At 42.9% G+C, this 26,523-nt stretch overlaps 2 protein-coding genes across 4 annotated transcripts in view; one reads left to right on the top strand and one right to left on the bottom strand.

Annotated features, from left to right (window-relative positions):
- The window catches only part of LOC137546854 (ras and Rab interactor 3-like), a 272,031-nt gene extending 269,420 nt beyond the window's left edge, over window positions 1-2,611 (top strand). For all 3 annotated transcript variants that reach the window (XM_068269792.1, XM_068269790.1, XM_068269793.1), the window contains one exon: window positions 2,514-2,611. In XM_068269792.1, coding sequence (XP_068125893.1) covers window positions 2,514-2,565 — 52 coding nt within the window. In that variant the 3' untranslated portion in view covers window positions 2,566-2,611. The remainder of the gene's footprint in view (window positions 1-2,513) is intronic.
- Window positions 1-26,523, bottom strand: part of TMEM183A (transmembrane protein 183A) — a 187,792-nt gene that overhangs the window by 53,550 nt on the left and 107,719 nt on the right. The window lies entirely within an intron of this gene.

Below are 26,523 nucleotides of genomic sequence, written 5' to 3'. Positions count from 1 at the left end.
AACAACTGGGTTCAGTTCCATGTTTGTCATTAAAGTGAACCCGAGGTGAAAATAAACTGATGGGATAAACAATTATATTTATCCTCCTACTCCTAAAAAAGACTTCTTTAGTCATCCCAGGATTTTATTTTTTATTTAAACATGTATAATGTAGATTAAATGTTTTGCTGTCTCTGCTAAGTTGCAGTCTATTAAGTGTCCCTAAATGAAAATACATGAACTATATTGACCCTTTCTCTCTCCCTCTGCTCTCAGAAACATGTAGAAAAATGTATTCTGCCAGGAAAACTTTTATGGCTGTGATTTGCTTATCAGTGATGTTTACAATATTCCTGACAAGCTACTGACAAGACAAAAGCTGCCACTTCCATCCTTAAAAAATAACTCTTTCAGGCAGCAAAATAAAACAAGTAAAACACCTTGGTTATTAATATGTTTAGTACTGTACATAGACATGTTTATCTCATCATGTCACCTCGGGTACACTTTAAAATGTCTTGCCACTGAAGTTTTTAGTTTGTAATATATATCTCCCAGATGCTCTAGAATTCGCGTCTTCACAGCTCTTGTGGTCTCACCCACATACAGTAAGGGGCAGGGGCATTGTATTGCATAAACGACCCCTTCTGTATCACAGTTGAAAAAGTCCAGTAGGTCAAAAATACGGCTATTCAATTCAATTCACTTTATTGTCATTGCGTAACACAACGAAATTACTTTTCATGACAACCCCACAGTGCAGATAGGGAACATAGTGATAGTAACAAGGAAGAGAAAAAAATTATACAAGTATGCCAGGTATTACAGATGTTTAAACAATTTGTACACAGAGTTAATTATTTCAGAGAGGATCCAGAGTTCATCAAGTTTATGGCGGATGGGAAAAAGCTGTCTTTCAGTCTGTTTGTGTGTGTGTGTGTGCGGATTGATCTAAAACATTTACCTGATGGAAGGAGCTCAAACAAGGCATTTCCAGGGTGATGATGTTTTTGGCCATTCTCACGCTGCGAGTATTATACAAAAGTTCCAGTGATGGTAGTTCAGTGCCGATAATGGCTTCTGCTGTTTTAACAACTTGCTGCAGGGCTTCTCTAGTAGCCTTGGTGCAGCTGTTGTACCAGGCCGTCATGCAATTGGTCAGAATGCTTTCTATAGTGCATATGTAGAAATTAACCAGCAGCTTCTGCGGGAGGTTAGCGCTCCTTAGTTTTCTCAGAAAGTAGAGGCGTTGTTGTGCTTTGCCAGTTAGAGCTAAAGCATTGTCAGCCCAGGACAGGTTCTCTGCGATGGTGACTCCCAAAAATTTGAAGCTGGGAACTCTCTTCACAGTCTCTGCATTGATCATTAGCGGTAGGTGAGTGGTCTTTTTGGTGGTCCTTGTGGAAAGAATTAATGAAGATTTTATCATCAATTGTGTGTGTATATCTTTTATATTCCCCACGTGGCTATAAGAACCATATTAATGTAATCAGACCAGTGTGCTAGAGTTACACTTTAATAATATGACTATAAATATTGCCTTAACCAGTTCGGCCTATCTGGACGAGCTTCCTCGTCCAGATAGGCACTGCTACTGCCGCCGCTCCCACTGCCCGCCGCTAACCCCTCCGATCAGTGAATGGGAATATAATTCCCATTCACCGATCTACCTTCCCCGCAGAAATACCGACGCTTTCTCTCCAGAGAGCGCGGTATTTCTGCCCCCAGGAAACATCTCCCCAGCATGTTAGTTCCTGGATGCGAGATCGTTCGCATCCAGGACTTTTTTCACTGTGGCCATCTTGTGGCCAAATAGTAAACTGCACCAACATACAATTTTAATAAAAAAAAATATTATTTTACATTTAAAATTAGCAGTTTCCCTCCCACACCAAAAATTACCCACATACACTTTTTTATATATATAAAAAAAAAATACAATTAAAAAAAACAAAAACAACATAAATAGTTACCCAAGGGTCTGAACTTTTTAAATATGCATGTCAAGAGAATATGTTATTATATTATTTAAAATTATAAGCTTATAAATAGTGATGGACGCAAATTGAAAAAATGCACCTTTATTTCTAAATTAAATATCTGCACCATAAATTGTGATAGGGACATCGTTTAAACAGTGTAATAACCGGGACAGATGGGCAAATAAAATACATGAGTTTTAATTACGGTAGCGTATATTAATTTCAAACTATAATGGCCAAAACCTGAGAAATAATGAATTTTTTTCATTTCTTTCTTAATCTTCCTGTTAAAATAGAATAGAAAAAAATAATTCTTAGCAAAATGTACTACCCAAAGAAAGCCTAATTAGTGGCGTAAAAAACAAGATATAGATCAATTCATTGTGATAAGTAGCAATAAAGTTATAGGCGAATGAATGGGAGGTGAACGTTGCTCGGATGCATGAGATTTTCGGACTGCGGTGCTGAACCGGTTAAGAGTTATCACAATATTACTGAATAAATGTATCTTTTTGAGCTATTTACTGTGCACCGCTTATTATGCCTTTGCAGTGGAATTCCAGCCTTTCAGAGGACAAGAGAGGAATCTAAAAAGGCGGTTTAAACCAGATTTCCAGAGGCGGATTTATCCTTGCTGGTCACTGACTAGAGGCCGAAACGGAACTTCATGTACCAGGACTACTGTTTCATTTCCAGTAAAATGAAACCCAGCCTAAAGTGAAACTTAAAGAGACACTGAAGCGAAAAAAAAATATGATATAATGAATTGGTTGTGTACTATGAATAATTACTAGAAGATTAGCAGCAAAGAAAATATTCTCATACTTTTATTTTCAGGTATATAGTGTTTTTTCTAACATTGCATCATTCTATAATAGGTGCAGATTACACAACACTCAGCATTCAAAATGAGTCTTTCAGAGCAGTCTGTGAAGTAATGAACTCTCCTCTGGCAGAGGAAAAGTAAACAGTTCAATTACAGTTGAGATAATAAAAGTCAGATAACAGCCCTCTCCACGACTGACTTAGTCGGAGAGCTTAATAGCTTTTTTGCATAGAGATAACAACTGGAGTTTCTCAACTCTTCCTGTACTGGAAACAATTAGACTGATGTATCTGATGTTAATGTTTTATTTCTTAGCTGTACTACACATACAAATCATAATATCATAATTTTTTTTTCGCTTCAGTGTCTCTTTAAATTGACAGGAAGTCTCTTGAAGGACACAGGTTATCCCACCCAACGAGGAAGTCCAAGTCTCCTTTAGATACTGCTGATTGGACTCATAGAATAACAGACTGCCTGGAGGGAGGAATATGTTAGCATATTAACTGGGGTAAAAAGATCAGCAGAGTGAGGAAGTCCTCACTTTTTCTGGCTAAGCGAAGCTGTAAGTTAGCTTGCGGTTTCTGTATGCTGGCACATGAAAAAGTCCTCAGCTGAGTAAATAAAGATTTCTACTTTCATTGGCAAATATGGAGAACGTCTCATTGTGATAATTATTTCTTTTAACATCTGGTCCTAGTCGAACCGGGAACCTATCGTCTACAGGATTTGAGACCTAGAATCGCGTTTGTGACTGGCGAACAATCCAATAGTAGGCCAGTAAAAGACCCCCGGGGCAAAACGTTCCCTTCTAACAGTTGGCCAGACGCAACTAGGTCTCATGTCCTTGTGGACAAGGTCGGTGAAATCGCCTGCTTAGGATTCTAAAACAAAGTTCTCGGGTGTCCTGAAAACTTTAATTGTAAGTACTACTTTTTATTTTTGTAACTTCTCGTACACAGGGCTGCGCTTAGAGTATACGTTTTTTGATGTGCTGTTATATTGTTTTGCATGAAACAATCTGTGGTCAGTTTCTTAAGCTACTGCGTGCCTCAGCGGAATTGTAAGTCCCTTGTGACAGAATACAGCCGCGTAACAGGCAGTAATATCGGAGTGGATCTAGACCACTGATTGTGTCAGTACCTTAGTCGGAGGTGCCTCTCCTTAGAAGTTCAACACACAGAAGTTGTGTCAGGTACCCCGTGCCTATATTTGAGTGCGGATAGGGGATCCAGGTGACTAATAATCCTTCAAAATAAGGTGTGTGTGAACGGGGAGGTAAAGAATGGGTCACGGTACAAGCAAAATTATGGCCACTAATGATGAATGTGTTATGCGCAGAAATATGGCAACTGGGTTAAGTATCGCAGCCTGTGGAGAGATAAATATGGGTTTTTAGGACATCTGCATCTTGAGAGTTGTAAAAAACTTGTTTCTCAAATTAAATGTGATGCTCAAGGTAATGCGATTTTGGAAAAGCAATATGGTTTACCAGAGGCTCAAAGATGGCTACTAGAGGCATATACGAGGAGGGGCCAAGTCTTAACATATTGGTTAGGAAAGGAGAACAAAGAAACCCTGCAATACTACTTTTAGTTATAAGAACAAATATGATGATTTTTCTGGGAATAATTGATTATTGTATTACTGTGGAGTATGGGTCACTGTCATTGACTGTTTGACTGTTCAATTGTCACATGATTAAATTTTATAGTTTATGGGTATGTTAGAAGAAGTTAAAGAGAACCCGAGGTGGGAATTACTTTTACTATTGGGGCACAGAGGCTGGTTGTGCGCACTAAGACCAGCCTCTGTTGCCCCATCGTGTGCCTCCATGTCCCCCCTGCTCGCCGCTATACCCCCCGCATTGCTGGCTGTGTCGCCAGCTCAATGTTTACCTTGCGCTGTCAGTCAGCGCCGCTCCCCTGCCTCCTCCGCATCGGCGCCACCCGCCGCGTCACTTCCCTCCTATCAGCGGGAGGGAAGGGACACGGGCAGGTGCGCCGATGCGGAGGAGGCAGGGGAGCAGCGCTGACTGACAGCGCAAGGTAAACATTGAGCTGGCGACACGCTGCGTGTCGCCAGCAATGCGGGGGGTATAGCGGCGAGCAGGGGGGACATGGAGGCACACGATGGGGCAACAGAGGCTGGTCTTAGTGCGCACAACCAGCCTCTGTGCCCCAATAGTAAAAGTAATTCCCACCTCGGGTTCTCTTTAAGTAACATGACTGATGGAACATTTTGACCACAAAGCCTTTTTTAATGACGAACTGCGGAGAGGGATGCATGACTGTAGTTCTCTGCCAAGAGCCCGCCACCAGCTCCACCCCACCAGCCCCACCCCCCTCCTTCCGCCCCACCTATGCTGCACAGCCAGTTTGCTTGGGCACCTACGTATCACTGTCCAAAGCTGCACCACCCTGGCCCCCTGCAACTTTGTTCTCTTTGTTGTCAACTGACCAGTCTTCATATAATAGTTTAGAGGATATTTCCACAAATCTTTTCCCCGTCCACACCTGCACGGTGACTTTTCCGCAGGAGAGTTACAAGACCTTTGTGCATAAGTTCTATGTGCACAGGAGGGAATAATCCAACAACTAAGCTGGTCCTGCAGTAGTGAGCTGAAGAACATCGTAGAATAGATAAGCTTCTTTCTGCATCTTTGCTCAAGCTGTATGTTTTATTGCTTTCCCTACGCCAGCCTGCTGCACGGGATTCAATCACCCACTGTCCCTACTGACAGTCTGTATGCTTTCCCATCATGCATACATTTGCAGCTTAATGGCGTCAGCAGGGTAAAGTGACAGCAACTGGGGAGCCCGCCTGTCCCGCAGAGTTGTTTCTATATTGCATGGAATCTTTCTGGGCTCCCATAACACTGGCCATTTATATGTGTGCAACATCCCAGTCCCCTGATCTCCCGTGTCAACGACTTGGCAGTTCTAACGTCTACAACTACAGCTCCCTCTGCTGACTTGCAGTCTAAGACTTTACTTACAGGTCGCTCTGTATACCGCTGACCTACAAACCTTCCCTTGACTGATTTTATGTTTTAATGAATTGCATTTATGACACATGGATTTTTACATGTGTCAACAGGAGGGATGGTGGCTACCTTAGAATAACACCACACGGAAGATGTTGTGAGATGTTGTCCGTAGTTTGTGAAACAATACAGATCTCCTGTTTTTTCAATACACAGGAATAGCTCCAGAGGAGGGGTGACTGGCAGATTACCTGAGGCATACCCGCAAGCACCAAACACTTACCCAGGCCCAATACCCACAGAAAAGACAGGACAAGGTAATCAAGAAGCAGCACTGTCTTTCCCCAGGGTGGGAGGGCCCTTACCAAGTCTGAAATAGCAACTCCCACTGCAGCAAGAATAGCAGAAAAGAACTCCTGGATCCATCTGACTCACAGTAATAGGGCACCCATACCTGTCTCAGCGAAAGAGTAGTTAGTGCCTGCAGAGGGTTCCAGTGGAATCTGCCTCCAGGAAAGGAACATTTGCCTGAACTGGTCAAGAAGGGCCGAAGGTGAGAAATATATTAGCAGGTTGCTTCTCACCTATACAGATGTTCTTGCTCGAAGCAGGATGAAGGAGGTAGAGGAGGGAAAGAGGGCGCCCCCGCATATGAGCATAATGGATGTGGGTTTCTTTAAAATTCCAGTGGGAAAACGGACCATAGTTGCTATGATTGTACTAGCCCTGATTGTGATCATAATTGAAGGAATCACCTGGTTACAACTCCCTACCGACGAGACCCTAACTGGACAAGTCAGAAAACTAATCACACAGAGAACGTCCAAATATACTAACCACGGGTATGGGACAGGGGTGATCGACTTGAATGCAACTATCTCACCTGGAATGGACAATGTAGTGTTTAGACTGAAGCCCACTGAAATATTTGTGGAAAAGTACGGAACTAACTACAACTTTTACTTGGGAGCAAGAGACAAACTACCCATATTGAGTTGGAAAGACGTGTGGAAGTGTTGCAAAAGGAAATAATCAAGCGCTACTCGTAGGTGCAATAAATCGAGCTGCCAGAGGTAGTTCCAATCCAAAGTGGAGCTGCATAAACTGTATACGTAAACCTCAGCGCTATTCAATCGCCCCAATCCTTCTCCTGCAGCCTGCAGACACCCAGTGCTCAACAAAGATATACAGTGTCCGCCACCATAGGACAAAACAACATGCCAGGCTCAGTAGGATTTTGTTCACAGGGGGTAAAACAATTTTTATTTCACACAATAGTAAAATTTTAAACAAAACAACTTACATTGTGGGCCCATGCACACTGGACCCACTTGCATAGAAATCGCTCATAAGGTTCTTGCACTGAATAAAAATTCTAAGTGCACCTTATCACTTAAGGATGATGTGTTTGGAGTTAGCCCGTCTCTCCTTCCCTACCAGGTTTCGGCTCTATGCCGTCATCAGGGGATGTGGAAAGACTACTGATCCATCTGGGTGGGAGACATCGAGTACAAAGTTAAATCCCAAAGACAGAAACCTGTACGACAGAATAAGCATCCAAAAGTTTGGATAATATTACAAAGACCTGAGGTGACAGATACTGGCATATATGTACTCGGGGTCACGATTCCAGGGACAGATCCCTATGTTATTTTGACAATGACAATAACTGCTCGACCTAAACAGACCACTGAACGACCTCCATTGAACAGCAACGACAGGACAGGCAAACAGACAACTGATCCATCCCCATTGAACAGTGTTAACAAGATGGACGTGACTAGTAACAAGGTTCTAGTGAAAGGAGAGCAGCTACCCCCTAGACTACTCCATCTATTAAAGGAGTTAGAATACAGGGGGAATCTTTGGACTACTTTGGCAACCTTTACTGCAAACCAAATGAATGTGTCTGACTGTATTGTATGTGCAGCGGCTAGACCGCAGATTGCTCTGGTACCAGTTGTGGCGAGTGGGTCTGAATTAGAATGTATGATACAGAGTATGATAAGTGCGAATCAACCACGGAACTGTACCACAGAGAGAGCCCGTATGGAGGTACCACAGTGTGCATTTGCTACAGCCAGCAATCTTACATGCTATAATAGGTCTGCCCCCAGTAATCATCCGATGATTAAGTATTGTGGGGAAATATTGAAGGTAACAAATGATAAAGGGTTGAGCTTAGGAACAAAATGGCAGTTAGAAGATACTTGGTGGACTTGTGAACCTAACAAAGCAGAATCATCATTGCCACCAGAATGGAAAGGGTTATGTGCCCCTGTCTAGATGATAGAACATGTAACTACCGTATTTTCCGGACCATAAGACGCACTTTTTCTCCCCCCAAAATGGGGGGGGGGGGGGGGGGGGAGTCCCTGCTTCTTATGGTCTGGAGGTGTCCTATGTCTCTGTCCCTTGTGTCACTTATGTGTCCTCCTTCCCCCTCTATATGTCCCCCTGTGCCTTGTCGTGTCCTCCTTTATTGATTAGCAGGAGCCCCGTGATGAGCAGCAGATTCATGGATTCCCCTGCTCTGGCTCAGTAGTACTTGCATCCAGAGCTGTGGCCAATCAGACGCTGTAGCAGCAACAAGTCTACCCAATCACTGCTGCCTTCTCTCCTAACAGGACCCGATAGTGCTGAGGGCGGGAGCAGAGATTTGTCATTGAACCAATCACTGCTCTCTCTGTTTCTGAGTGAGTGCAGTGATTGGCTCAATAACAGAGCACTGCTCCCGAACTCTGCACTGTCAGATCCTGTTAGAAGAGGAAGGAGGATGTGAGGAGGATCCATTCCTGGCTTCCAGGTCTTTGCCCCCCTCAAAACGCTGGATGCTGCCTTACTGGATAACTGAACACAGGTATGAAGCTAAGTGCAGCTACAGCCACTAGTTTACTACTGCATACCATCTGCTCTTTGCTATCTCTCTGATCCCTTTCAGGTTCCTTTCTCTTGGTCTCAATCTCCTGTCCTGTCTTATGCCGCTTGTCTAATGTTGCAGGCTCGCTGTCACGCTGTGATACTCTGACATTGCTGACATTCCTTTGCCTCAGTTGGTGTGTAAAACGCCAAATGTTTTAGAGACAAGCTGCTGTCTGCTTTCCCCTACACTCCCATACTCTTGTCCATCTGTCCAAATCCACACTTTCTCTCACACTTCTGACAGCGGCACAGTACAGCATGGGGTATTACAGTAGTCTGTGCAAACACAGAACAAGCTCTAACAGCAGCTTTCAAACAGCAATCTTCTTGGGCTGAAACTTTCTCTTCTCTATAATTTCCTGTATAATCACCAACAGAAAGCTAGGTATCTAACTTTATTTATCTGTACAATAATCTGTTTGAAGATCAGTGTGTCTAACCAGCCTGGTAATTAAGGTGCCAGATGGAAATCTGTGCATTGCAACAGACATTACAATTCACCCAGCAACATTCTGCTTATCAGTGTGCATTTGTCTTGCCCTGTGCTGCTTAACCACTTCGTCCACAGGTCAGTAGATATACGTCCTCTGGGACTTCATCTAAGCCACAGGTCAGTAGAATCTACTGACCTGTATTGAAGCAGTGCTGTGCAGGATTGGGCTTACTCCTGTGCACATTTCTGGCACTATCTGATGCAGGACTAATTGGTGAACGGGAATATAAGTTTCCTGAGCTAATGACATTGATTTTTACCATTAAAAATACTTTTATTTTCTCATTCATAGTGAAAAACACACTCTGTAGCATTATTTCAGAATCAAATATCTTCACCATAAATTGTGACAGGAACATAATCTAAGTTTTGTGATAAACAGTAGAAACAGCCAAACAAAATGTGTGTTTTTTATCTACAGTAGCACATTTTATTTTTAAACATGAATTGGTAAAACTGAGAAATACATGTTTTTTCTATTTTTTTCTTTGTTTTACCATTAAAATTCATAGAAAGCAAAATTGTTTGAGGGAAAAAATGGCATACTATGAAAGCCTAGTTTGTCTTGAAAAAAACAATATATATTTCATTTCTGTGTCATAAGTAGGGACAAAGTTATTTCTGATTAAATAGGGACATAGCTAAACTGTCAAAACTGCTCTGGTCAATATGTTGAAAACAAGGTCTGGATGCGAAGTGGTTAAAGAGACTCTGTAACAAAAATTGCATCCTGTTTTTTTTATCATCCTACAAGTTCCAAAAGCTATTCTAATGTGTTCTAGCTTACTGCAGCACTTTCTACTGGAAGGCTGCCAAGTTCTTCAGTGTTGTGGTTCTGCTATGAACTCCACCTTCCAGGCCCCTCTATGCACACTGCCTGTGTATTATTTAGGCAGCTTCTCTCTTCTCTCTTATCTTTTACAAGCTGGATAAATCGTCCTCTGAGCTGGCTGGGCTTTCACATACTGAAGAATTACAGACAAGGGCAAAGCTGTTTGCAGGAAGAAACGAGCAGCCTGAAACTTCAGTGCATGAGAACAGGGGGAAAGAAACACACAAATGATCTCTTGAGATTCAAAAGGAAGGCTGTATACAGCCTGCTTGTGTATGGATGTATTTTCTATGTGTGGACATACTGTACATCAACCTACTTCCTGTTTTGGTGGCCATTTTGTTTGTTTATAAACAAACTTTTAAAAACTGTTTTTAACCACTTTTAATGCGGCCAGGATCGGCGAAATTGTGTCAGAGGGTAATAGGATATGTCCCCTAACGCACTGGTATGTTTACTTTTGTGCGATTTTAACAATACAGATTCTCTTTAAGTTTGGGTCTACACTAATTAAGGAGTATAGTGATACTCATATAGCCTGATAAAATCTGCATCTCATTTTTGTTGTATGAACTGATGTTTATTATAATGCTGTAGTATACAGTCCAACAAGCTACAAATATATACAACAAACTACAAAATGCAAATATATAGAATCTATGTTCTGCTTGGACCTGTGAGAGTCATGTTCTATCCTAACTGCTGTGAGGAGTGCTAAGAAAGCAGAGGGTGAAAATCTATGTCAGCTCAGCCCTGCAACCAAAGTGTCAGCTGGAGATCTGTGCAGTGTAGCAGACACTACAATCTACCTAGTAACATATTGCTTGACAGTGTGTACTCATTCTTACCATGTACAGCTCAAGTTTGCAACACAATATTGTAGTGTAAAACTGCAGAAGACAATCCTGCACCACTGACCACCAGGTTTAGTTTTCTTGTTTTTTTTCCTGGTTTTGTCTTCTAAACCTGGGTGCGTCTAATGGTCCGGAGCGTCTTATGGTCCAAAAAAATACGGTATAGTGCCCTATAAGTCTTTTAAAATTTTGGTGGATAAAAAGATACACCGGAGTAAAAGAGAGACACCAAAAGAGAGTTTGGACCCATATGGGTATATTGATGCGATAGGGGTCCCCAGAGGGGTGCCAGATGAGTTCAAGGCTAGGAACCAAATCACTGAAGGTTTTGAATCAATTTTTCTATGGCCAACAGTTAACAAGAATGCGGATTGGATTCATTATATTTACTATAATCAGCAAAGATTTGTTATACTAGAGATGCTATCGAAGGTTTAGCAGAACAACTGAAAGTAACATCATTGACAGCATTGCAGAATAGAATTGCATTAGATATGTTCAGGGCCGGTTCAAGTAACAATTGGGCCCGAGGGCAAGATTAGCCTGGGGGCCCTCCAACAGACTACCCCGACCAAAAAGCGTCATTAGGGACCCTTTGTTGCAGCCAAATCTCCCTCCTGGGCCCCTGAGCTGGCTGCTGACCCTCCCCCAATCACCTCCCAACTTAACAGACTCTGCAGAGTCCCTGGGGAGCAACAGTTAAGATGGGGAGGGACACCTTGGGGGCCCCTAAAGGCTCTGGGGCCCTGGGGCAATTGACCATTTTTTCCTATGGTAGTTCCGGCCCTGGATATGTTGTTGGCAGAAAAAGGGGGTGTATGTGAATTTTTTGGGGAACAATGTTGTACCTACATTCCAGATAATACGTCCCCTGATGGAAAAGTGGCTCTTCAGCAGTTAAACGACCTATCTGAACAGCTAAAACGAAACTCAGGTGTTTCAAACCCAATAACAGACTGGTTGCAGAACTGGTTTGGAAGCTGGACCTCATTTTTTCAGAGTTTTGGTATCGCATTCCTAACTGTTCTTATAGTTTTGTTCCTGTTAGCTTGCTGTATTTTTCCAATACTGAGAACATTTTTTACAAGACTAATGGATAAGCATATGAGTACTACTATGTATGCAGCCTTATCACAACATGATGAAGGATCATATGGTGATCAGGGAGGAGATTGTGATAGCATGCTGGAGGAGGATGGCCAGGCCACCGTGTGAGACAGTTGTTCCAGCTCACGGCCAGTGCCTGATTTTCTTTTTGATCATTTCACTTCTATGCCTGACTTGCTGTAGTGCATACCCATTTGCAGTAGAGGGGAATAGAAGGCTGTGTTTGCTTGAGTCTCCAATCCCTGTAGTGGAGACACATTTGCAGATAACCAAGGCTTAAGCAAGCATAAGCACAGAAATGTGAATGTAAATATATATATATATATATATATATATATATATATATATATATATAAATCAAGCCACAACCCACAGTACTAATTATAAAGAGGAGGGAAATATGGAAAGAATTAATGAAGATTTTATAATCAATTGTGTGTGTATATCTTTTATATTCCCCACGTGGCTATAAGAACCATATTAATGTAATCAGACCAGTGTGCTAGAGTTACACTTTAATAATAGGACTATAAATATTGCCTTAAGAGTTATCACAATATTACTGAATAAATGTATCTTTTTGAGCTATTTACTGTGCACAGCTTATTATGCCTTTGCAGTGGAATTCCAGCCTTTCAGAGGACAAGAGAGAAATCTAAAAAGGCGGTTTAAACCAGATTTCCAGAGGCGGATTTATCCTTGCTGGTCTGGACTAGAGGTCGAAACGAAACTTCATGTACCAGGACTACTGTTCCATTTCCAGTAAAATGAAACCCAGCCTAAAGTGAAACTTAAATTGACAGGAAGTCTCTTGAAGTTACATAGTTACATAGTTACATATTTTGGTTGAAAAAAGACATACGTCCATCGAGTTCAACCAGTATAAAGTACAACACCAGCCTGCTCCCTCACATATCCCTGTTGATCCAGAGGAAGGCGAAAAAACCCTTACAAGGCATGGTCCAATTAGCCCCTAAAGGGAAAAATTCCTTCCCGACTCAAGATGGCAATCAGATAAAATCCCTGGATCAACATCATTAGGCATTACCTAGTAATTGTAGCCATGGATGTCTTTCAACGCAAGGAAAGCATCTAAGCCCCCTTTAAATGCAGGTATAGAGCTTGCCATAACGACTTCCTGTGGCAATGCATTCCACATCTTAATCACTCTTACTGTAAAGAACCCTTTCCTAAATAAATGGCTAAAACATTTTTCCTCCATGCGCAGATCATGTCCTCTAGTCCTTTGAGAAGGCCTAGGGACAAAAAGCTCATCCGCCAAGGTATTATATTGCCCTCTGATGTATTTATACATGTTAATTAGATCCCCTCTAAGGCGTCTTTTCTCTAGACTAAATAAACCCAGTTTATCTAACCTTTCTCGATAAGTGAGACCTTCCATCCCACGCATCAATTTTGTTGCTCGTCTCTGCACCTGCTCTAAAACTGCAATATCTTTTTTGTAATGTGGTGCCCAGAACTGAATTCCATATTCCATATTCCAGAAGGACACAGGTGAAGTCCAAGTCTCCTTTAGATATTGCTGATTGGACTCATAGAATAACAGACTGCCTGGAGGTAGGAATATGTTAGCATATTAACTGGGGTATAAAGATCAGCAGAGTGAGGAAGTCCTCACTTTTTCTGGCTAAGCGAAGCTGTAAGTTAGCTTGCGGTTTCTGTATGCTGGCACATGAAAAAGTCCTCAGCTGAGTAAATAAAGATTTCTACTTTCATTGGCAAATATGGAGAACGTCTCATTGTAATAATTATTTCTTTTAACATCCTAAAGTCCAGAATAAATTTCTTTGGTCTTCTTTGTATTTAATAACAGGTTGTTAATGTCGCACCATGCAGTCAGGTTCCTAACTTCTTCTCTGTATGCAGCTTCCTCATTGTCTGATATAAGCCTAATGACAGTCGTATCATCTGCAAACGTAACAATTATATTTGAGGTATGGATAGGCTGGCAGTCATGGGTGAAAAGTGCATAGAGGAGATGGCTTAATACACAGCCCTGTGGCACGCCAGTGCTCAGGGTATGGGTGGAGGATGTCTGTTTTCCTAGTCTGACAGTTTGAGGACGATTAGTAAGGAAGTCCAATAACCAAGTACATATGGAGGGAGCAAGACCTAGCGAAAGATGGTCAGACTGTCCCAGTGGGGGGCGTGGGGTGATCTTATAGGCACCTTTTATGTTTGTATAGACATGATCCGAGGTGTTTTCTCCTCTGGTTTCACAGTCCACATGCTGATAAAATCTGGGAAATAACTTCTTAAGATTTGCTTGGTTAAAATCTCCAGCAATGATAAAAATTGCATCAGGGTGTGAGTTCTGTTGCTTACTAATGACATCAAACAGTTGTTCATTTGCTGACTAAGGCCACATACACACATCAGACCATAGTCTTTTGAAAATGAAAGATCACAGACCAATTTTACCTCCTTCCATGTAGTATGAGAGCCATACCTTCACAGTCTTTTCTATGGAGCTGAACTCCCCATCAGAAAAAAATCTTTGCAAGATGCTGCACACACAGATGCTGTACAGACACAAAAGATAAGTATCTGCAAAAGATCTGTTCCTGCCAAAGATCCGTTACTGCAAATTGCATTCATAGTCTATGAGATCTGCAGATCATCATACACACCTTGTTTAACTGACATTCATCTGCAGATCAGACAACCATCTGCAGATCTGAAAATCCATCCTGGTGGATCTGATCTGCAGATGAATGTCTGTTAAACAAGGTGTGTATGAGGATCCGCAGATATCATAGACTATGAATGCATTTTGCAGGAACGGATCTTTTGCAGGAACGGATCTTTTGCAGATACTGATCTTTTGCATGTGTACAGCATCTTTGTGTGCAGCATCTTGCAAAGATTTCTATCTGATGGGGAGTTCAGCTCCATAGAATAGACTGTGTAGGTATGGCTCTCATACTACATGGAAGGGGGTAAAATTGGTCTGTGATCTTTCATTTTCCAAAGAGTATGGTCTGATGTGTGTATGAGCCTTTAGTATTGGCATGAGGTGGAATGTACACTGCCATAATTATAATAACTGTATGTTCCCTGGGTAGGTAAAACGGTCAACATCTCATCATTAGATATTCCACATCAGGTGAACAAGACTTGTTGATTATGGTTACGTTAGTGCACCAAGCATTATTGATATAAACACATAGTCCTCCACCTGTTTTCTTGCCAGAATAATGCGTTCGATCAGCACGGTGAAGCGTGTGACCTGCAAGCTCAACTGCAGCATCTGGTACGGGGGAGGGGTCCAGCCATGTCTCCGAAAAAATCAAAAGGCAACAGTCTCTCATAGTTTTATACGTGGAGATATCCAGTCAGAGCTCATCCATTTTATTTGCGAGGGATCTCACATTTGCAAGAAGTGCTCTAGTAAGAGGGGTTTTATGTGGAGTAGCTCTCAGTCTAGTTAGCAGTCCTGATCACTTACATCTCTTGTTTCCTCTTGCTTCGCTTTCTGCCTCGTCGATTTCAGAGGATAGCAGTGCTTAACGAAAGACCCGGTGATCTAAGAATCTCCTGTGGTATTGATTCCGTGTTAAAGTAATCTCCTGTGCTGCTTGATCCAATCTGTAGAAGCTCCTGGCGATTGTAGTGGATGCTTGCTTTTGCTTGTGAGGCGGTGAAGGTCAGTAGGAAGAAAATTAATAGAAGACAGCACCAATGTGGGTAGCATGAAGCCGCTGCGTCTGTGAGCGCCGCCATCATACTTGGTCTGTGCTGCAGATGATGGTTATCATGCTGCAGATGATGGTTCGTGCTGCAGATGATGGTGATCTCCAGAAGGGAGAGAGAGCAGAGAGATGTTACCTGCTTCACAGCCAGACACCAATAAAATTCTTACACTTCGGCACATTTACACAGGCCTTGTATTTACCACATTTAAACATTCCCTTTAGGGGTTCATTTAGCCATGTTGTTTTTTGTTGTTATACCTGCACGATCACCAGTCGTTGATAGAAAGGAATGTGTAGGCCTATCACCCACATTTTTACCCCTTCTATAGGTGATCAGAGGGGCCCTTGGTAGATAGTCATTCAATTGTGGGTCTAATTTGAGAATAGACCAATGTTTTCCAATAATTCGTTTGATGTTGTTCATCAAACATCAAAGTGCCTCTTTGTTTTGCAGAAGCGAGTACAAATAATGCACCAACATATGGGGATATGCTATGATAGTACTTGATCAAGCACTTTATATTCCCCCGAGTGGTGGTTAAGGATTTCACATGATCCTCGCCGCAACGTTGTTTGTTTTTGTATCACTATGGCAACTCCAATCATAGCGCTTTGCCTTATTCTACGTGCTATGCACGCCGGAGACCAATTTATTCACTGCTCCGTGAGTCACTGGGCAGGGTGGCGGCTTGTCACTAGGACAACGTTAAAGGAGGCATCCTATTGGTTATTGGGTCGGCATCCTGTTGGCTCCCTGGGCGGCACTTCATGTCCCTCCCTTTGTACGTGGCCTGACCAATCCGGTGAGAGCGGCTACGTGTGCGACTATATCGTCGCATTTTAATACAAATACAATATGAACTGGGGTAAAAAAAATCCCAGCCAAGTATGGTATCTGGAGACGGGATATAGAAAAATTGGGCCATGCACGTTACTTCCATCATACCAAGACATTATGGTGGTTAATGGTCCTCACTCTGATTGGTGAGTGATTTGGATGGACGGTTAAACAACCCAATGAAATTGCAACTAGTGGGCAGTTCAGGGTGTGTGTATGGTATCCGCCCATCCCAGTATCCTCTGCTTCCATTACCTGACTATAAAAAGGCAAGGTGAGCGTACTACTCTCATTTGGCTGCTGGTAGTGGCCTGACTCTGTACTACTGCTATCCTATTATGTGTATCATGTGATTTACAATGCATTTATTATTTTAGCACTTTAGCACTCTAGCACTTCGTTCACTCCTGACGAAGTTCCTAATTAATGAAACGAAACATGTAGGGTTTTGTGTGGGTGTTTAACAGATCAACAATGTGAGTGTGGAGGGTAGTCTGCAATTGAGTAATGACATTACACCCCCAACCCATTGTTTTCACTTTGAATCACTAGTGTGGATAGTATATGTGTCCTGACTTTTTAACATACTTAATAAAAGTTATATTTTAGTTATTCATCTCCTCTTATAGGGTTATACCGAGTGTTGTTCTATTGCCAAATCAGGTGTGTTGTTTCTATGTCTCCGGTACTGTAAACAGTATCCTGGAGCTGTACGTGGACGAGAATCTGTGACCATCGCTGTCGAGAGCCTCGAGTGAGTAAAACACCCCATTTTCTTCTCAGTGCCACGGGGGATCAGTAGGGGGGGGGAGCCGCTGGGGAATCCAAAGGGAGGGAGGGAGGGGGGCACTTATTACTGGCTAACTGTTGCAGCTATAGCTGCTAACTATACTGGGGCACATATCCATGGCTAATTACAGCGCCTAAAGCTGCTAATTATATTGGGGACAATTATTCCTGGCTAATTGCAGTACCCAAAGCTGCTAATTATACTGGGGCACTTCTTCCTGGCTAACTTATACTGTTGCACCTATATCTGGCTTACTATACTGGGGACATTTATACCTGGCTACCTATACTCCGGCACCTAAACCTGGCTAACCTATACTGGGGTAACTGTCTGGCTAACCTATACTCACCATTGGCGTGCTGATACCTCGTTGTGTACCTCCGATGGCTTTCCCAGTGTCTTCTTCCATGTCCCTCGACTGATTTGCTATTCCCTCAGCGATTACGTTCTCAGGCGACTTGTGTTGATGACGCCAGGGCCATACAGCGTCATCAACATCTGGCGGCAAACTATTTTTTTTGTGGTGTTCTTTTGAATTCAGTACAATAACCTGTATTGAATTTAATATTAAAAAAAATGGATAAAAAAAAAATGCTTGAAAATTATTTGAAATTAATTGAACCACTTTTTGCACAGAAATCCTGGGGAAATTGAATACCAGGGAGGCTAAAGAGTCCTGATGTGTTTTGGATCTAGAGAATAAACCCATTTGAAAAGTTTAGATTTTTCATTTACCTAGGTAAATACAGAGGCGCTCAAACCTATTGCTTGACTCACTGAGTTGTGCTCCCATTTTTGCCTGAAGAAGCGGGGTCACGCCCGCGAAACGCGTTGCATTTGTGAAATTGAATAAATTATCTGTCAATTCTGTTTTATCAAGACTCAAGTGAGTTTTCTTTTTTTGTTAGAGGGAGGTGAGTGCACCTTAACATCCCCCTCTGCTTTAAAACTGTTTTTAAAACGTTTTACTCTACGCTGGCGCCTCTGTATACCGAGTTTTTGCTGATCTTCTAGTCCACCCTGGGTGGAGGGGTGCATCCCCATCTACTATCTACAGAGAGCGACTTCTTAACCTGAGTGGGGTCAGGTCCTAATGCTCCCCACCTGCATTTAAAGTGGTATATACATAAAATTGTATTGAGGGGGCGTGGCTAGCTGCAGAGCTGAATGGCTGCCTGAGACCAGAGCTCTCTGCTAGAATACCCTGGTAAGCGGCTAAAAGCACTCTTAGGAGCCTCTATTTTACCACAGAATGATGGCTGAACTCACTGAGGAGGAATACCAGTGGAGGAAGGCGAAATCTGGGAGAAAAAACAGCTCTCCAGCGCTGAAAAGACTGACAGATTACTACCCTGCAGAAAAGCAAGATGGCCACCGCTATCCCCAGCAGGCCAGGACTCCTTCTTCCCTGCACACTCCATCTCCTCCATCACACGCATCCATTTTTTCCATGCCAAGGAAATGTTGCTTTCTGCGACTAGAGGAGGGAAGAAACTTCCCCGACCATATCAAGACCTGGCTCTCTACCAGGACCTTTCCCAGGCAACCCTCCATGCGAGAAGACAATTCGCTGAGATTACCACCACTCTACGACACAGAAAGATAGACTATTCCCACCGAAGCTTTTGATCACAGACAATGGCGTGACATACGCTGCCAAAAGCCCAAAGGAAGCTTACTGCCTCTTGGAAAAATGGAACATCCCTATCTTCGTGCCAAGAGATCCCAGGAGGGATAAAACAATCTATCAAGTTACCTTATCCAAGCAATTAGTCTCTCCAAAACAACCTACTAGGATTGAGCCGCAACAAGAGATGGATACTACTCAGCCACCAAACCCAAGAGAAGAAGACAACTCTGCTGAGGCTACCTCAGTTCCTTAAAAGGATGGGTATTCAGCCACTAAACTTTTTCCCCACAAGAAACCCTTTCCCTAGGGAACGTTGTACCTTTCCCTAAGGTATACGGTTTTTGGATCAAGGCCACGTTGTGGTCATTGTCTACTAACATTCTTTGATCCAATTCTGAACTTCGTTGTGTGACAGAGTCATTATGAACGACCTTGCTGTCACTAGTGTTACTGTTATTGTTATTTTTCTTTTTCTGTTGACTTCACCCTTTATATCCACAGATTCAAGTTTGGACTTTAGTTTTTTGTCAGATGACTTTCAGATGTCTGTCTGGACCTTCCTTTCCTTCCCAGGAAACCTTCTAAAAAGGAAATATCTACACACAATTTCTGGAATAGATGTAAGTGATTGTGTTTCACACAGGTCTATCATGTCTCTTATAAAGCTAAAATTATTTACTCATGTCACATGATCTCAATCTACTCTCCCTGAATGTAAGAGGCCTAAATTCCCACAGAAAGAGATATCTGCTACAAAAACTAATTAAGGAAGAACATATTGACATATTATGCATACAAGTGATCCATCTAAATAAACAAGGAGCACAACAATTGAAATTACACCAATTTACCCAAATTTATCATTCCAATCTTATTAAAAATAAAAAATGTGGAGTCCTCATCGCGGTGAAAGACTCAGTAGGCCTAGAAGTCGAAAAGACTTTCACCGCAAATGACGGCAGAATGGTGGTTATAGTTGGTAAAATCAATTCACAAGATGTAACTATAGCCAACATATATGCACCTAATTCACATCAGGTAAACTACTTGAACAAAAAACTGTCAAAAATTAACCAACTCAAGAAAGGCCACCTGTTTATTTCAGGAGACCTTAACGCAGTGGTAGATATACAATCAGACTGCACATCTAGCCGTAAAAGACCCCCCACTTCAATCCAACCCACTTTGACCAAGGCAGAACTTTATGATGTATGGAGATGTCATCATCCTACAGAGAAAACATACACCTTCTACTCCCCAGTACACAAAACCTTCTCTAGAATTGACTACTGTCTGGTGGATAGGTTCTCTTTAACCCTAATTCTAAACATCAACATCGGTCCCAGAGTTTGGTCAGATCACTCCCCTATATTTATGAAAATTCAGCTTCAAAACACCACCCAATCATACAAGAATTGGAGAATGAATAATTACACACTAAACTCCGAACACTCTTTCCCCCAAATCAAAACAGAACTTCTAGAATACTTTAAATTTAACGATACAACAACAAATATCCAGATCAATTCTCTGGAATGCCCACAAAGCTTTCATAAGAGGAGTCTTTATCAAACACAGCGCCATACAAAAGAAAAAATACAGGGAAAAAACAGACAAACTACTTAATAAAATTAAATCTTTAGAATCCGAAATTTTTACAAACAAGAAAACAGACCTAATTCCAACTTTAGAACAAACCCGTCATGAACTGGCGGACTGTTTATACACATACTATGATAAATGGCAAATAATGCTTAAAGAAACCTCCTACTATGAAAGAAATAAAGTGGGCAAAGCTATGGCAAGGAAGATTAAAGGACGTAGAATATACCAACGCATAATAAAAATACAACACCCCCAAACTAAGAATTTAGTATATCACCCACAGGATATAGTAGAAGCCCTCGCCTCATATTATGAGACCATATACAATCTTCAAACAGATCCCAACACTCATGTCCCCTCTCCAATAGAAATAGATAAATACTTGGAAAAAGTAAAACTACCAGCCTTATCTGAATTGAAAAAATACACAGGAGTGCCTTTCCACCAACAGGAAGTACAATTAGCCATTAAAACTTTAAAAAAGGATAAGGCACCAGGGGTTGATGGCTTCACTAACGCATACTATCAAAAATTTAGTGACACTTTAGTTAAACCTCTTACTGAAATGTTCAATGAGGTAGCAACCCTTGGTGCCTTCCCCAAGGAAAATCTTTCAGCCATAATCACTACAATCCCCAAAGCGGGGAAAGACCCTACGGATCCTGGAAATTACAGGCCTATATCGCTCCTCAACACCGACATCAAGATTTACGCTAGGGTCATTGCGAATAGGCTTGCCCCCCTGATTCCACAGCTAATCCACCCTGATCAAGTGGGATTTGTCAAGGGGAGGTAAACTAATGATGGTACTAGATAGGTACTTGCTTTGTTGCATGAACTGAGACTCTGTCGGACGCCTACTCTCTTCGTCTCTTTAGACGCTGAGAAGGCGTTCAACAGAGTCAATTGGGTATACATCTCGAAAGTTTTGTCAAAATTTGGTATGTCAGAATTTTTACATAAAGCTATATCTGCATTATATGGTCAACCAACTGCAAGAGTATCTTCCTCAGGCTCCACTTCTTCTTCCTTTAACATCACCAACGGAACTCGCCAAGGGTGCCCCCTTTCACCCTTGATATTCATCCTAACATTAGAACCTTTAGCCCAAAAAATCAGAGACAACCCCTCAATCCACGGCGTACCCCTTAAATCACCAAACACTAAACTAGGCCTATATGCCGATTATATACTTCTCTATTTACAGAAACCCCTCACTTCCCTCCCTAATTTAAATAAGAAGTTTTAAATCAGGATGATACCATTTATTGGCTAACTACAAATGAATAAGAATAAACAAGCTTTCGGCCTTGCAGCCTTCGTCAGGTTTATATCCTGTTAGTTTGCAAGCTGGTGGTACAGACAGCTTATATACATGCAACATCAAAAGGAAATTTAAATAAGGAATTAGAATACTTCTCAAAGATTTCATTTTACAAATTGAACCATACGAAAACAATTATCCTCCCCTGTCACGTACCAAAGCCCATGATACACAAGCTAAAGAAGCGCTGTCAATACACCTGGACAGACAAATCTGTAAAATATCTGGGTATCCAGATTACCCCCACAGTAGCCCAACTATTTAGAGAAAAACTACCAACCTTGGCTATCCAAATTAAAATCACAGCTAGAAAAGGTCAGTTTAGACTTACCTGGTAAAGATGTTTCTAAACATCTCAGTGTATGGCAGGAAAAGGAGAGACTCCAGGCTCCTCCTCCAAGGGAAACACAATTGACAAGAAGTTTAAAAGGCCCCCACCCCCTGCTACCCTCAGTATATAGACAAGAAATCCGGCCAATGAGACCCCCAAACGTGACCCAGACTCCTGTCTACTGCTCAATCCACACCAAAACAGTGCAAAAAAAGTCAGGAAGAAAGGATAGAAGGCAGCATAGAGGGAGGGATGTAGTATGCCGTACACTAAGATGTTTAGAAACATCTTTACCAGGTAAGTCTAAACTGACCTTTCTCTAACCATCTCAGTGTACGGCAGGAAAAGGAGAGATAGGCAAGTAACCCCCTACTCATATGAGGGAGGGACTGCTGCCTGAAGCACCTTTCGACCAAAATGTTGGCCCTGACTGAAGAAGAGTCCCATCTAAAATGCATATCTGGACCAATCAGTCTTTGGTTCTCCCAAAAAGCTTATCGCTTCAATTCTCTGTAGATTGAAGATTGAAAATAATGCAAGGCAAACAGGCCTATGCGAATGAGCGCACGGCTAACGGGCCTATGCGAATGAGCGCACGGCTAACGGGCCTATGCGAATGAGCGCACGGCTAACGGGCCTATGCGAATGAGCGCACGGCTAACGGGCCTATGCGAATGAGCGCACGGCTAACGGGCCTATGCGAATGAGCGCAAGGCTAACGGGCCTATGCGAATGAGCGCAAGGCTAACGGGCCTATGCGAATGAGCGCAAGGCTAACGGGCCTATGCGAATGAGCGCAAGGCTAACGGGCCTATGCGAATGAGCGCAAGGCTAACGGGCCTATGCGAATGAGCGCAAGGCTAACGGGCCTATGCGAATGAGCGCAAGGCTAACGGGCCTATGCGAATGAGCGCAAGGCTAACGGGCCTATGCGAATGAGCGCAAGGCTAACGGGCCTATGCGAATGAGCGCAAGGCTAACGGGCCTATGCGAATGAGCGCAAGGCTAACGGGCCTATGCGAATGAGCGCAAGGCTAACGGGCCTATGCGAATGAGCGCAAGGCTAACGGGCCTATGCGAATGAGCGCAAGGCTAACGGGCCTATGCGAATGAGCGCAAGGCTAACGGGCCTATGCGAATGAGCGCAAGGCTAACGGGCCTATGCGAATGAGCGCAAGGCTAACGGGCCTATGCGAATGAGCGCAAGGCTAACGGGCCTATGCGAATGAGCGCAAGGCTAACGGGCCTATGCGAATGAGCGCAAGGCTAACGGGCCTATGCGAATGAGCGCAAGGCTAACGGGCCTATGCGAATGAGCGCAAGGCTAACGGGCCTATGCGAATGAACGCAAGGCTAACGGGCCTTTGCGAATGAACGCAAGGCTAACAGGCCTATGCGAATGAACGCAAGGCTAACAGGCCTATGCGAATGAACGCAAGGCTAACAGGCCTATGCGAATGAACGCAAGGCTAACAGGCCTATGCGAATGAACGCAAGGCTAACAGGCCTATGCGAATGAACGCAAGGCTAACAGGCCTATGCGAATGAACGCAAGGCTAACAGGCCTATGCGAATGAACGCAAGGCTAACAGGCCTATGCGAATGAACGCAAGGCTAACAGGCCTATGCGAATGAACGCAAGGCTAACAGGCCTATGCGAATGAACGCAAGGCTAACAGGCCTATGCGAATGAACGCAAGGCTAACAGGCCTATGCGAATGAACGCAAGGCTAACAGGCCTATGCGAATGAACGCAAGGCTAACAGGCCTATGCGAATGAACGCAAGGCTAACAGGCCTATGCGAATGAACGCAAGGCTAACAGGCCTATGCGAATGAACGCAAGGCTAACAGGCCTATGCGAATGAACGCAAGGCTAACAGGCCTATGCGAATGAACGCAAGGCTAACAGGCCTATGCGAATGAACGCAAGGCTAACAGGCCTATGCGAATGAACGCAAGGCTAACAGGCCTATGCGAATGAACGCAAGGCTAACAGGCCTATGCGAATGAACGCAAGGCTAACAGGCCTATGCGAATGAACGCAAGGCTAACAGGCCTATGCGAATGAACGCAAGGCTAACAGGCCTATGCGAATGAACGCAAGGCTAACAGGCCTATGCGAATGAACGCAAGGCTAACAGGCCTATGCGAATGAACGCAAGGCTAACAGGCCTATGCGAATGAACGCAAGGCTAACAGGCCTATGCGAATGAACGCAAGGCTAACAGGCCTATGCGAATGAACGCAAGGCTAACAGGCCTATGCGAATGAACGCAAGGCTAACAGGCCTATGCGAATGAACGCAAGGCTAACAGGCCTATGCGAATGAACGCAAAGCTATTAAGCGTCTGCGAATGAACGCAAAGCTATCAAGCGTCTGCAAATGAACGCAGAGCTATCAAGCGTCTGCAAATGAACGCAAAGCTATCAAGCGTCTGCAAATGAACGCAAAGCTATCAAGCGTCTGCAAATGAACGCAAAGCTATCAAGCGTCTGCAAATGAACGCAAAGCTATCAAGCGTCTGCAAATGAACGCAAAGCTATCAAGCGTCTGCAAATGAACGCAAAGCTATCAAGCGTCTGCAAATGAACGCAAAGCTATCAAGCGTCTGCAAATGAACGCAAAGCTATCAAGCGTCTGCAAATGAACGCAAAGCTATCAAGCGTCTGCAAATGAACGCAAAGCTATCAAGCGTCTGCAAATGAACGCAAAGCTATCAAGCGTCTGCAAATGAACGCAAAGCTATCAAGCGTCTGCAAATGAACGCAAAGCTATCAAGCGTCTGCAAATGAACGCAAAGCTATCAAGCGTCTGCAAATGAACGCAAAGCTATCAAGCGTCTGCAAATGAACGCAAAGCTATCAAGCGTCTGCAAATGAACGCAAAGCTATCAAGCGTCTGCAAATGAACGCAAAGCTATCAAGCGTCTGCAAATGAACGCAAAGCTATCAAGCGTCTGCAAATGAACGCAAAGCTATCAAGCGTCTGCAAATGAACGCAAAGCTATCAAGCGTCTGCAAATGAACGCAAAGCTATCAAGCGTCTGCAAATGAACGCAAAGCTATCAAGCGTCTGCAAATGAACGCAAAGCTATCAAGCGTCTGCAAATGAACGCAAAGCTATCAAGCGTCTGCAAATGAACGCAAAGCTATCAAGCGTCTGCAAATGAACGCAAAGCTATCAAGCGTCTGCAAATGAACGCAAAGCTATCAAGCGTCTGCAAATGAACGCAAAGCTATCAAGCGTCTGCAAATGAACGCAAAGCTATCAAGCGTCTGCAAATGAAAGCAAAGCTATCAAGCGTCTGCAAATGAAAGCAAAGCTATCAAGCGTCTGCAAATGAAAGCAAAGCTATCAAGCGTCTGCAAATGAAAGCAAAGCTATCAAGCGTCTGCAAATGAAAGCAAAGCTATCAAGCGTCTGCAAATGAAAGCAAAGCTATCAAGCGTCTGCAAATGAAAGCAAAGCTATCAAGCGTCTGCAAATGAAAGCAAAGCTATCAAGCGTCTGCAAATGAAAGCAAAGCTATCAAGCATATGCAAATAAATGCAAGGCTTAACAAGCTTCTGCAAAAGAAGTCAAGTCTTGCGAGCCTATGCACATGAAAGCAAGGTTAACAAGCATATGCAAATAAATGCTAATGAATGCAAATGCAAGGCTGACAATCTTCTGTAAATTGAAGCAAAGCTATCATGCATATGTAAATAGAAGCAAAGCTGACAAGTATATGCAGATAAATGCAAGGCTTAACAAGCCTCTGCAAAAGAAATCAAGTCTTGCAAGCCTATGCAAAATGAAAGCAAGGCTAACAAGCATATGCAAAGAAAATCAAGGTTAACAAGTCTCAGCAAATAAATGCAGGGCTAACCAGCCTAAGCAAATTATAATCTGCACACAAATGCAAATCAGGGGACCACCTGAAATTATTCAGAGATTTGTTGGGTGAAAGTTTCTATACCCCTAATTCTGCCAATCAACTATATTCCTGTGCAGGCTTGACCAGCTAATTTGTTATAATCCCAGGGAAGCCTATTGTTGCAATGGCAACATTCCACCTTCATCCAGTCCTGCATCTATTGCTTGCTTGTTTGGACACAGGAGAAGAAATAGCACAAAACATACAAGGGAAACCACTCTAATCTCAGCCATGTGAATGCATTTCCCCAGCAAATAATTATCAGTCCCCACAGCTAGCATGTAACAATCCTATGCAAATGCTAGACCTGAAAATTACTTCTGTAAATTCACAGGAATAGGATCAGGGGTAAGGGCTTTTAGCAATCGCTGAGCCCCATCTGGAGAAAA

The sequence above is a fragment of the Hyperolius riggenbachi genome, chromosome 2 (genome assembly GCF_040937935.1).
Source record: "Hyperolius riggenbachi isolate aHypRig1 chromosome 2, aHypRig1.pri, whole genome shotgun sequence".
Lineage (NCBI taxonomy): Eukaryota > Metazoa > Chordata > Amphibia > Anura > Hyperoliidae > Hyperolius > Hyperolius riggenbachi.
Note: the sequence above shows the minus strand (reverse complement) of the source record. Positions and strands in the feature narration are given on the sequence as shown.